General features: G+C 44.1%; 1 protein-coding gene across 1 annotated transcript in view; it reads left to right on the forward strand.

Moving 5' to 3' along the window:
* C8B (complement C8 beta chain) overlaps nt 1-13,347 on the forward strand; it is a 38,898-nt gene that overhangs the window by 18,314 nt on the left and 7,237 nt on the right. The window contains exons 7-9 of the mRNA XM_066269078.1: nt 1,984-2,224; nt 3,794-3,922; nt 7,347-7,510. Coding sequence (XP_066125175.1) covers nt 1,984-2,224; nt 3,794-3,922; nt 7,347-7,510 — 534 coding nt within the window. The remainder of the gene's footprint in view (nt 1-1,983; nt 2,225-3,793; nt 3,923-7,346; nt 7,511-13,347) is intronic.

Genomic DNA, 13,347 nt, shown 5'->3' on the forward strand with positions numbered 1-13,347 from the left:
GGCAAAAGTAGGTTTACAGTTGTTCCTATGAAAAACTATATAATACAAGAATAAACTCTGTGTTTCATGTACTCACAGCTGTAAACCTACTCTTACCCACCCGTGTATAGCATGATTCTTGCCTTCAAACTCACAGTCTAGTAGGAGAGGTAAATGTGTGTGTATGTAGGTAACTTATTCTTAATGTTTTAATATCAGTTGTTATACAGACCAGTATATGCTAGTACTAAAATACAAACAAAGTGCAGTGCAACCATGAAAAGTAGAATATGTGTATAATAAATTTAGAGATGGTGTCAAATAGGTGACAACAGTGAAACAAGGATTTCAAATATATATAAATACGAGCAGGTGTGTGTCAGGCAGGAGAGGGACGGAAAGAACAGCAGAAGGAACAGCATGTGACAAGTTATATTATGAAATAAAAGGGCAGGTTTGAGGAACAGTGAGAAGTTCGATGATGCTTGGTATATGGTGTGGGGGATGGGAAATAGCATGGTTGCAGAAGCTGAAGCCAGAGAGGCTCTTGGTGGACAGAGTGGGGAGCTTTTGAATTCAAAGGAGGGGAGTTGATTTTATTCTGCAGGCAAGAGCGAGCCAAAGCATGGGTTTGTTTTAAGCCCAGAGCGGCATTACAGTAATACTATCAGGACGTAAAGGAGGTCAGTTCTGATGGGAGCATTGAAGGCAGGCTAGAAAAAGGAGTGAGATTAGTGGGAAAGCCTTTGTTTATTTTTTTAAAATTTTTTAAAAAGATTTTATTTATTCATTTTACAGAGAAGAGAGAGAGAGAGAGAGAGAGAGAAGAAGGGAGGAGCAGGAAACATCAACTCCTGTATGTGCCTTGACTGGGCAAGGCCAGGGCCCCAAACCTGTGTGCGACCTAAGTGTTCTAGGTTGACGCCCCATCTACTGCACCACCACAGGTCAGGCAAGGGAAAGCTTTTATAATAACCAAGCAAGAGATGGAGCCTAAAATACTGAGAAAGATCAAGAGCATAGCACCTCTTGACTGCTTAGGTTGAGAGGGTGAGGAAGAAGGAAGAGAGCCCTGAGTCAGTGGGCCAAGACTAGCAGGGGGGAGAGTCCGGCAGACACCCGTGAGGGGTCTGGGTGCTGGGCACACCCCCAGCTGGCATGGCTTTATACAGAGCTCATAGGTCAGGATGGCTGAAGTTTTAAGATTGAGGCAGAAGGTACCTCATGGACACTTCCCACCTTCTTACCTTTCCCTCTGCGCCCACCACAGTGTGGGAACTCTCACCTCGGGTTATGGTAACACTTCCTGGATGTCTGTGCTCCATCCAGCATCACTACCTTCCAGATGATCTCACACACCAGGGGCACCACACTTTCTGTAAAGGGCCAGATTGTAAGTACACTAGGCTTTGTGGAGCTGTATGGGCTCTGTTGCAACTACTCAACTCCGCCACCGTAGTATGACAGCAACTTTGGGGGTAAACACGTGGGCTTGGCTGTATTCCAATAAAACTTCATTTCCAAAGCCGGGCATCGATTTGGTGTGCCAGCTATGGCTTGCTGTGTCTTGCCATGCACTACAATGTCTAGCCTTCTTAAAGCACTGCTTTTACTTTTATTTTTTCTTCAGTGGATTTTTCCCCCCAGACAAACATAAAGAAGTTGCCTTTGCGGTCAGCAAACCCTGTGTCCCTTCGGGGTTGTCCCACATGCCCACACTGCCCCTGCCATGTCTGTGTCCGGTTACCTCCCCTTCTCATTCCTCACTTGCTACATTAAGGAGGTGAGCAAAGAGCTAGCTCTTCCAAGCTGAAAAGGACATCGGGATATTTATGAGACACGAGAGCTTGTCAGAGAGGCCGTCTTCCCTCAGGTACCCTAAAGGAATCATCAGAGCGATGACCCCAGGACAAGAACATCAAATGGAATTTGTAAAGTTCATCTTCTCGTTCCAGATTCCTAACTCTAAAGGTCTGGGTTTTCCCATGTTGGTATTTCATTTAGAGAAACAAATTTCTGCATGCACGCTCTGACCTTGAAGTGGCGCATTATAAGCTGAAATCCCGGAACCTCGTGCTCCATCACGATTTCCTTCAGCGAGTCAGGCAGCTGCCCCTGGAATACGCCTACGGGGAGTACAGAGATCTCTTCCGAGATTTCGGGACCCACTACATCACCGAGGCCGTGCTCGGGGGCATCTACGAATACACGCTTGTTTTGAACCAAGAGGCCATGGAGAAAGGAGGTATGTGGCCCAAGGGACCATGGCTTTCCTGATGGGGCACAAGTGAGCTGCCTGTGTTGATGGGCAGAGGCTTCCATTAGTAGCCAGGAGAAGAGCTTTAAGTTGTGTTCCTCCTCCCTCCCTGGCTATACTTTGTTTCTCAGATTCCTCCTTCTTCTTTTTTTAAACGTGTTGATGTTGGTCCCCCGCCCAGCCCTCTGTCCCTGTAGGCCTCTTTTCTATAAATATTCTCTCTAGACAATAGCATCTAATGTCATGGCTTTAAATGCCTTTAACAGGCAGGTAACTAACTCCCAGTTTATAGATCCATCCTGGGTCTCTTCTCTGCAACCAAGAGCTTATGTCAAAATGCCTCCATGAGATCTCCACTTGAATGTCTAAAACCATCAAAAAGTTAATGTGCCCCCCAAAGGAATGTGTGCCTCGCTTTCCCCGTGAGCCTCTTCCACGGCCATCCACATCTCAGAATCATTTCATTGTCCAAGTGGTGGCTCAGGCTAAAAACCTAGGAGTCAACCTTGATCATTTTCTTCTCTTTTCTTTTCTTTTCTTTTCTTTTCTTTTCTTTTCTTTTGTGACAGAGACAGAGACAGAGAGAAGGACAGATAGGGACAGACGGACAGTAAGGGAGAGAGATAAAAAGCATCAATACTTCGTTGCGGCTCCTTAGTTCTTCCACTGCTTTCTCATATGTGCTATGACTGGGGTGTGGTGGGGGGTGTGATGGGGGGAGCTACAGCAGAGCAAGTGACCCCGTGCTCAAGTCAGAGACCTTGGGCTCAAGCCAGCAACCATGGGGTCATGTCTGTGATCCCACGCTCAAGCCAGCTACCCCGCATTCAAGCTGGTGAGCCCATGCTCAAGCCAGCAACCTCAGGGTTTCGAACCTGGGTCCTCTGCATCCCAGTCCACTGCTCTATTCTCTGCATCACCGCTTGCCTGGTCAGGCTTTTCTTTCAACCTATTAGCAAGTCCCATCAGCTGTAGCCCCCAAAACAAGCCTACTGCCAGGAAATGACCTCTTCACCTCCCTTTTCTGATACAACATTGGTTACACTTTCCTGACCAGAGAAGCCCTTTTTATTGTAAAACTTACTAATACCAGAATTATAAGAGCTATTATGAAGGGGCTCATGCCAGGTAGTGTACCAGACCCTTTCTAAGCATTGCCTCAATTAATCAATTAACAAGCTCTATCTACTACATCAAAGATTAGAAGAGGGTGGGTCAGGGGAAGGGAAACAGATTGCAACAGCCTACGCAATCCCGAGAGACTTGATGAGGAAGCACATTTTTAGAAAACGACTCTGAGCATGTCCCCTCTTCGGCGAGGGCGAAACCCCTCAGAGCCTTGGAGGGGGCTGAGAGGAGAAGCCGACACTGCTCTCTTATGAGGCCTCCATCCTGTGCAGTAGCTGCCCACATTTCTTGTCATCAGGCTGGCCTGGTGTGTTTATTTGAACCCAAGTCCCTGCATGGCCCCATGACATCCAGCCAGGGCACGGCCTCTGATGAAAAAAAAAAAAGGGTGGATTACCTTTTGGTCATGAGCCTCTTTGCTTCTTTCAGATTATTCTCTTAAGGATGTTCATGGCTGTGCAAAAGGAGGTTTTAGAATTGGTGGTGCCATTGAAGAAGTCTACGTCAAGGTCGGAGTGTCACTGGCCAAATGCAAGGGTATTCTGAAGGAAATAAAAGGTGAGTGGCAGGGGCACGTGGCTTCTGTGCTTATCATGGTTCCCTCTCTAGCACTTCCAGGACCTCGTCTTTCTTTAAATTAAATACTGGATATTCCAAGGCATTTCAATTAAAATAAGAATAATTCATTCAATAAAAATTTACCCAGCCCTAACTATGTGCTGGGCATACAAAAATGAATGAAATTTTATTTCTACCCTCATGGTGCTCAGATGAAGTAGGCAAACAAGGAAGCAATGACGAGGTAGTGATAAACACCAGACCCAATCAGGAAGTCGGGCAGCTCCCTAAGGGAAGGATCATTTGAATTGCCACTGGAGGAATAAAGCATCAGGATTGTGTTTTAGGCAGGAAAAAAATACCTAACAATGGAAAATTAGTCCAGGGGCTGAGTGGGAGTTGACCTGGCTAGAGGTAGAATGCTGGGGTTGGGAAAGGCAGGTGAGGAGGCTAGTCCTTACCTAAGATGGTGGGCTTTACAGAGACTAGAAGAGCAGGCAAAGCCACAAGTCATAGAGCAGAGCCCACATGGCAGGAGAGACCAGACTGGAGGTACACGTTAAAGCCAAGGTATAGAGCCAGTGTCTTAGGAGCAAGAAACTTGAAGGACATCCAAGGGAGCTGGGAATCAACACAGCGAATGGAGTAGGAAAGAGAGGCTGATGACCAAGACTCCAATCCCCAACCCCTCTGCAGCTCAAGCAGTGATCCTTTGTTGTCGTGAACCAGCACGACTCATAATTTTGCAGGTCTCGAGTGGGAACGGGGGAGGATTCGAAAATAAAGACAGGAAGAAAAAGGATGGGGTCAGGAGGACCCATTGCCAAGCTGATGGCTTGCAAGAGTGAATCTCCACCCCCAAAATGCTTTATTAATAGTGCAGAGAGCAAAGCCATTAGCAAATCAAAGAGATCTCTGATACAAAGTCACATTTCTGAGGCAAACCAAGAATTCTCCCAAGTGCAGAAAACCCCCACCATGCATAACAGCTTAACTTTACAAAACAAAAGAGTAAAAAGAAAACTGCCTGCAGTCTCTTGGAGGGACAGGGGGGATGGAATAGTAGAAACCATCCGCATCACAGCTAACATGGAGGTGTGGGGAAGGGCATGTAAATTGCTTTTACCAACTTAATCAAACAATCAGAAGTGTGGGGAAGAGCTTAGCCTTTAGCAACTTAATCAAGCGAGTGAGGTGGGGGGATGGGCAGCAAGGACCCTGTCAGCTTACTGCCAGCCCCCCACACCTCTGTCCCCCACAAATCTGAACTGCAAGGACTCTGTCAGCTTGCAGTCTCCTACACTTTGCCTGCCTTATTTACTAAGCTTATGTGAAGAAAGACTTCCATAGTCAAAACAAAACAACAAACTGCTAGTCTAGATCAATCTCGTGCACTATGACTGATGTGTCGTTGACTTTATTTATTTGTTCATTTTGGTGCGGCTGGGTTGGAAGATGCATCCTACATGTTCAGGCATACATAAAACATAGGTGCTCTTTAAAGATGACTGGTAAAGTAAACCCCCATCCAGGTCACTAGATAGACCATTGCTCAGAACCCCACAAACCCTTGCCAATCACAACACCTCCCTTTTTTTTTTTAAAAGATAACACCATTCTGACTTCCATGTTAAATGTGGTCTTCCTTTCTTAATATGTGTACTATCCCAATGTGTCACTGACCAATATGGCTCAGTGTTGCTTATTTTGGGTGTTTTTGTTTTTGGGTTTTTTTTAGACAGACTCCTGCATGCGCCCCAACTGGGATCCACCTGGCAACCCTTGTCTGGGGCCAATGTTTGAATCAATCGAGCTATCCTCAGTGCCTGGGGCTGACACTCGAACCAATTGAGCCACTGGCTGGGAGAAGGGAGGAGAAAGAGAAGGGGGAGAGGGAGGGGAAAAGAAGTGAATGGTGGCTTCTCATGTATGCCCTGACCAAGGAGTGAACCTGGCACGATGGCACAGGGGACGACATTCTGTTCCCTCAGACAGCCTGCCCGGACCAGTGTTGTTTGTTTTTGAAGTGCATATGGATGATATGTAATCTTTTCAGTTCTGTGGGGTTTGTTGTTTTTTTTTTTACTCAACATCATGTTCTTGTGTATAACTATAATTAGTCTCTTTCCATCACTACATACTATTCTCTTGTATGATTACAACACTTTGTCCATCCTACTGTTGAATTTGGCTCATTTCCTACTTCATACACTGAGAACCAATGCTGCTCTGAACATTCTCACACACTCATCTGGTCCACATGGACAAGCGTCTCTCCAGGGGTTACACCCGGAACTGGAATTGTTTAGTTGTCAAGTATGTACTTTTTTTTAGACTAGATAGTGCCCAGCTGTTTCCTTCCTTCCTTCCTTCCTTCCTTCCTTCCTTCCTTCCTTCCTTCCTTCCTTCCTTCCTCCCTTCCTTTCTTCCTTCCTTCCTTCCCTTTCTCTTTCTTTCTCTCTTTCTTCCTTTTTCTCTTTCTTTCTTTCTTTCTTTCTTTTATTTAGAAATTAAATTTAATGGGGATACATTGATCAATAACAGTGCGTAGGTTTCAGGTGAACATCTTTATAGAATTTGAACTGTTGATTGCATTGTATGCACATTGCCCAAAGTCAAATCATTTTCTATCTAGACTACATAGTGCCACACTGTTTTCTAAAATGGTCGTACCAGTTTACACTCCTCCCAGCGGCATGCAAGGCCCCCTTCCTATGCTGTTCAGGTCGCAGGCTCAGTGTTGAGCAGTCACTTTACATCAGTTATTTTGGGCATGGGCACATAGATTAGAATGGGAGTGACTCACTGATATGACTGAGAGCTTTCTGGGAAACTCCAAGAAAATTCAAAATAATAATCACTTTATAGTGGACAGCCTTTCATAGGTATATGTTCATACAGAGCCCAGCCTTTACAAATTTTCCCAGTGCTGTCATTTCACACAAAGAAGTGATATGGCTTAGAGCTTGAGCAGGGATAGCTGCATAAATTCTTTCACCCCCAGTGCCTCAAATTACTTATCTGCAGAGTAAGGACTACTTAGTTTCTACTGGCGATTGAGTGAATATATGTACAGCACTTAGATTAGTGAGTGACACATAAATGATAAGTAATCTATTTACCTATGAACTATGAATCTATTCCTATGTATGGGTCTATCTATTGATCAATCTAATATCAATCTTCCATTGACTCACTTAGTGACTGGCATTTATAAATGTTCAAAATAAATGTCCCTCTTGTTCTGCCCCAACTTGCATCATATATGCTTTTGCCCCTTGCAATGTGACTCCCTGGCTGGCAGGGATGTATCCTGTCTACCCACTTCTCCAGGAAAAAGCAAGTTGTTAGTTGGGCTGCAGTAAATTCTAAGGTGAAAAAGGAGATTCCCTGACATTCCAGGTCTTTTTTGTATCTATCTCAGACAGAAACAAGAAAGACAGCATGGTACAGGACTTGGTGGTCCGTGTGCGAGGTGGAGCAAGCGAGTACATCACCTCCTTGGCATACAGCGAGCTGCCGACAGCGGACCTGATGCAGGAGTGGGGCGATGCAGTGCAGTACAACCCGGACATCGTCAAAATTAAGGTACAGCTGAGCAGCTGCTCTACCCTCTCCCCTTCCCTCTATTCAGACAACAGCTATGAGGGGCTAGTATGAGTCAGGGAATAGGATACAAAGCTCAGTAAGACCTAGGCCTTAATCTTTTTCTTTTCTTTCTTTCTTTTTTTTTTTTTTTTTAACAGAGAGAGAGTCAGAGAGAGGGATAGACAGGAACGGAGAGAGATGAGAAGCATCAATCATCAGTTTTTAGCTGCAACACCTTAGTTGTTCATTGATTGCTTTCTCATATTTGCCTTGACCCTGGGCCTTCAGCAGACTGAGTAACTCCTTGCTTGAGCCAGCAACCTTGGGTCCAAGCTGGTGAGCTTTGCTCAAACCAGAAGAGCCCGCACTCAAGCTGGTGACCTCAGGGTCTCGAACCTGGGTCCTCCGCATCCCAGTCCAACACTCTATCCACTGTGCCACCGCCTGGTCAGGCCCTGGCCTTAATCTTGAGGCACAAACCCTATAGTAAAAAATATTTCTGGAGTGAACCAATTACAATGTAACCCGCTAGAGACCCCTGACTCCCTCTCACTTGGGTGCCCAAGTTGCTGAAGAAAACGAACAATCAGCTTTTAATCCAAGCCTTCTTAAATCAATATTGTTTTCATTTCATCAGAGAATTACTCATTTAGCTATTTGTTCATTTAAATCAGGGGTCCCCAAACTTTTTACACAGGGGCCAGTTCACTGTCCCTCAGACCGTTGGAGGACCGGACTATAAAAAAAACTATGAACAAATCCCTATGCACACTGCACATATCTTATTTTAAAGTAAAAAAACAAAACAGGAAGAAATACAATATTTAAAATAACAAACAAGTAAATTTAAATCAACAAACTGACCAGTATTTCAATGGGAACTATGCTCCTCCACTGACCACCTATGAAAGAGGTGCCCCTTCAGAAGTGCGGCGGGGGCCAGATAAATGGCCTCAGGGGGCCGCATGTGGCCCGCGGGCTGTAGTTTGGGGACCCCTGATTTAAATATTATTCATTCAGCCAACCAACAAATGGCTGCTGTGTTCCTGCAATGTGATCGGAACTAAGGCACTGGAGGAAAATAGAGGGAGGTGTGAGGATGGAAAATACAGTCTATGCTGAATAGCAAGACCCATCCAGGCATAACTATCTTCCAGGACAGGATAATACATCATGGTAATCACTAACATCTTTTGGGCGCCTACTTTATTCATGACACTCAGCCAGGGGCTTTAGCAGTGTTATTTCATTTAATCCCTACAAGTCTGAAAATTAAGGATGCTTGTCTCCATTTTGTGTTTGATAAAAATCAAGGTCACAGAGGTTGTGGCTGCTTGGGAATCTCCAGTATGACCAGACCCGAGACTTGCCCCTTTTCCCTCCTCTCCAGGCTTTCCTGTGGGTTTGATGTTTAAAAAATAATGATCCCAACCACCTGTCATCCAAACAAGAGCAGTTTTGCAAACTTAAACTAAAAAGACATTTGCTAGAACGGGACTGTCATACACATCAGCAGTGGTAGGTCTTTGCCTGTGGGGCCTTCAGGATAGTGTCCATGTCATATATCATATTACACTGTCCCCTTCTTGCCAGCACTGTGCAGTCATTGATGGTCCAGTCTCCAGCCTCTGGAGATTCACTCTTGCAGCAAAGGAGCGGAGCTGAGCGCCTGGAGCTCCAACAGGAGGCTCTGCAGGTCCCAACCCTGGCAGCTTCCCACAGTGTCTTTATTTGTATGTCAAATGCATAGTTTCCGCAGAACAAGAAGGCTGCCATTCAAATCCTCTCCTCTACCACTTATTTAGTAGTGACATGTAGGCAAGCATTGAGAAGGATAAATTTCAGGCAGCGCCAGAGAAATCTGGGATTGGCCCGTGGCATGGTGACATTGGTTGGTGTCACGTATGGGCATGGGAGAAAATAGAGTTCAGGGTAAAATGGAAAAATAAGTCCCTAGTACTTACATTTTACTGATCTCTTACCTGAATCTTTTATTTAAAACTGATAATTAATGGATTGTCCTGATTAGCTACCTCAGTAGGTTGGATATGCCAGCCTGGGCATTGGGAATGTCGAGATGCCAAGCTCATGATATGATATGGGATGTGGCATGGGTGGGGGCATGTTAGCATGCTGAGCATCTCAAACAGGCCGGCCACCCACCAACCACAGACGTGTGGCCCTTTCCTGAAGGCACAGAGGTTTCTCAGCACAGATGGCATGTAGTGGAAAGTCATGCCCACTATCAAGATTAGGCTCTGAAGGGCTGATTAGCTGGAAAAGGGGAAGAGATTAGAGAAGCAGAGATGTCCTCAGGAGTGAAGGATACGGGATTGTTGAAGGTTTTCATGCACTTCCTCTGTGCATTCCTACCCCCAGTTGAAAACACGTCTGGGCATCTCACTCCTTCAAGCAGTTTCTGGCAAGAGAAAGCTGCAGGTGAAGGTGACTTCACATGATCTCTGACTAATTCTTCTCTGCAGAGTCAGCAGGTATCCGGAGCAGCAATTGCTTTCTAGGACAGCAGAGCCCTCCACATAAGCCATTCCTAGACACAAGTGTTGGCCACGGCTTGTGTTCTTAAACTTGTGTCAAAGATCGTGATCTGAAACATGATTCCTGGAGGATCAGGTAGGCAGGAAGAAACCACAGAAGAGCCTATTTACACTATTTACCAATAAACTGTAGACACAGAGAGATGGCTCTTTGTTCAAAGGAGAGTTAAGACAAAGTAATGGGCATTTAAAGAGAAATCTGAACACAAAAGATTGAGTGGCACTCAAGATGCAGAAGATGAGTATATGTCTAAAATAGAGAAAAACAAGAACATTTAGAATGCACTTGCTTTGTGATTATAACAAAATTTGGGAAAATGAGGGTATTTGTGAAATAAAAATGAGAAGCTGAGGCGTTCCAACACTGATCAGACGCAAAGGGAAGCAGCTGAATATTGGAAACCAAAAACCTACAGAATGAAAACCAATGTTGGAAACTATAAAGACCAGAATTGACATTGCAGAAGATCGAGTCAGCGATGTAGAAGGTGCCATAGAAATGGTCTTAGCCAGTAGGAGCGAAGACAATGGGACTGAAACAACGCCATCAAGGAAGTATGCTGGGCAGAGAGCACAGAGCGGAAATCTAACACTCGGGGTTTTTTTCCTGAGAAAGAGACAGGCTTAAATGTGAAGACGCACTAATCAAATGCACAATGAGGGAAATTTCCCTGAGCTGATCACGAAACGTGAACAACTCATTGAAAAGTAGGCGAAAGTACTGGGGTGGGGGAAAGCTATACTGAAACACATAATGGTGATTTTTTTTCCCCTACTTTTAGAAACAAATATGTCCTGTACAAATAAAATCAGACTGGTCTTAGAACTCTTTACAACACTAACTGCCTGAAGATGATGGAGTGACAACTGCGAGGTCTGGAAGGAAAAGGCTTGTGGCCCAATGCAATGGGCCTTAATGGATGAAAAATACCAAAGACATTTTGAGATACTAAAGGAAGCAAAGGTTGGCCAGATTTAGCAAGTGCAAATGTAGGATGTCAAATTAAATTTGAATTTCAGACAAATAAGAGATAATTTTTAGTATAAGCATCTCTTCAGTATTTTATGGGACACACTTATACTAAAAAATTATTTATTGTTTATCTGAAATTCAGTTTTAACTAGGGACTCTGTATGTAATTGGCAACCCCAGTCACCAAACCTGTCAGCCACATACATTTCTATAGCAGTCAGGGTAGCTAGGTTGTGGTCTGAGATCCAGACTGATGGAAGCCATTGTATGGAGCGTGGCTATTGCCCAGGATAAGAGGAAGAAGTGTAGTCGTGAGTGGTGCCCACAGAGATGTCAGGAGAGCCTAGCTTATGCTGCAGTTTGACAACCCCCCAAATCTCGGTGACATGTTCAACAGTATCCTGTGGCCGGGAGCTTTTCTCAGCATCACTCAGGGATCCAGGCAATGGAGACTTTATCTGGGTGTGCGCTCCCAAGATCACCACAGCAGTGGTGAGGGAATAGGGAAAGGCACCTCGCTCTGCTCCAAAAGCTTCCACCTGCAAAGGACACTCCTTCTGCTCACCTTGCACTGCTCAAAACACATGGCAAACCTGTCCTTAAGGATGGCAGGGAATTGCAGCCCTGCCACCTGCCCAGAAAGAAAAGACACTGATATATTGGTAAAAATGATAACGGCTATCACGCCTCTCTAAAGCAGCGGTGTCACAGATTCTCTGAAAGCAAATTCCTCTGACCAAGAGAAGGCTTACAGTCCAGCGCTGGGCTAGCCCCGCCTGGTAAGGTAATGCTGCACCTGGACGGCTGGACAGCACCCTGACAGACAAAGTCTGAATTTCAAATAAGGAAACCAGGAACATAATTCAATGGCAAGTTACACACCGACAAAATAATTCTCCCACAAATGAAATTCTAAATGTGTAAGAAATGATGCAATTTATAAGATAGATGCATCTCAAAAAAATAGACAACATTCAGAAGACATCAGATGATGAATAAATATGCGAAATTTTCAACTTCTCTAGGAATTAAAAATTAAAGTAACAAAGCAATATTTTATTTTTTACCTATCAAATTGGCAGTGATTAAAAATCTATATTACTTAATGTCCATCAAGAGTGATGAGATGGGCGCGTCTATAAAATGAGATAGACTGGGAATCGGTGCAGCCTTTAGGAAAATAATTTAACCATGTAGATCCCAAACTCTGCAACGCTCGTAGCTTTTGATTCAATAACCCTAAATGCAGAAGCAGTAAAGAAATAATTTAAAAGTTGGTGAAGATATATGTATAAAAACATGCCTCATTTTATATTTTTTGTTATAGCAAAAGAGAAGGATAAAAAAGGAAACAGCCTAAAGATTTAATAACAGGGCAAGAGCTGAATATGTTTTAGTTCATTCATAGAACAGGAGACTGTGTAGCCCTAAAAAATCATTTTATTCTCATAATGTGATGTTAAGTGAAAAAGTGTGATATAAAATTATACTGGTCTTAGGCCACCGATTTGATGTAAATGTTTGTCCATCTACCTATCCAAAAATATATACTGCAAGGATACAGACCACAAAGGCAGCAGTTCAAATCCTTTCCTGTTACTTTTACTGTGTGACTCTGGGTGATCGCTTTAACTGTTCTGTGCCTTAGCCTTTTCACCTGTAAAATGGGAATACAGAAGACAGCCTGGCTTATAGTGATTGTTGTGAAGGTTAAGTTAGATCAGGCATGTGAAGTATTTAGTTCAGCACCTATTAAATGCTACCCATGCCAATAATGATTTGTTATCATTAAAAATGTCAACCACCAGAGTCTGTTACAGAGACTTGCATGGCGCTTAATAGATAGCACCCATGATCTCTTTGCAGCAGTGCGATAGATACAATTTTTATAAGAGCAGGTGTGAATAGTTAGGACTGTGTATTTGGGAAAGAGAGAGAAAGAATCGCAGGGAGGAAAGAAGGGAGGGAAAGAGAGACGGAGGAAGAAGAAGAAAAGACTAGAAAAGAGGGCCAGCAAACCAAAGCACAGAGAGATGTGTCATATTAACTTAGTTTAAAAAGGGTGCATGAAGTTCTGAGGAGTTGTTGCTGCTCAGAACTCCACCAAAGTCTGCAAAATTTGGAGAACCCTGGGGACAGAGGTTAGAAACAGACACAGTCAAGCCATTTTCATCCGTAATCATCATGAACTAGTAGGAAAAACAAAGGCTTTAGGTTAGAATTCTGGCTAGGTTATTTTATGAATTACTTGACTTTGTTCAAGTTACTTAACCTCACCTGCAAACAGAACTGATACTTGCTACCAACCA

Source organism: Saccopteryx bilineata, chromosome 3 (assembly GCF_036850765.1).
Source record: "Saccopteryx bilineata isolate mSacBil1 chromosome 3, mSacBil1_pri_phased_curated, whole genome shotgun sequence".
Classification (NCBI taxonomy): domain Eukaryota; kingdom Metazoa; phylum Chordata; class Mammalia; order Chiroptera; family Emballonuridae; genus Saccopteryx; species Saccopteryx bilineata.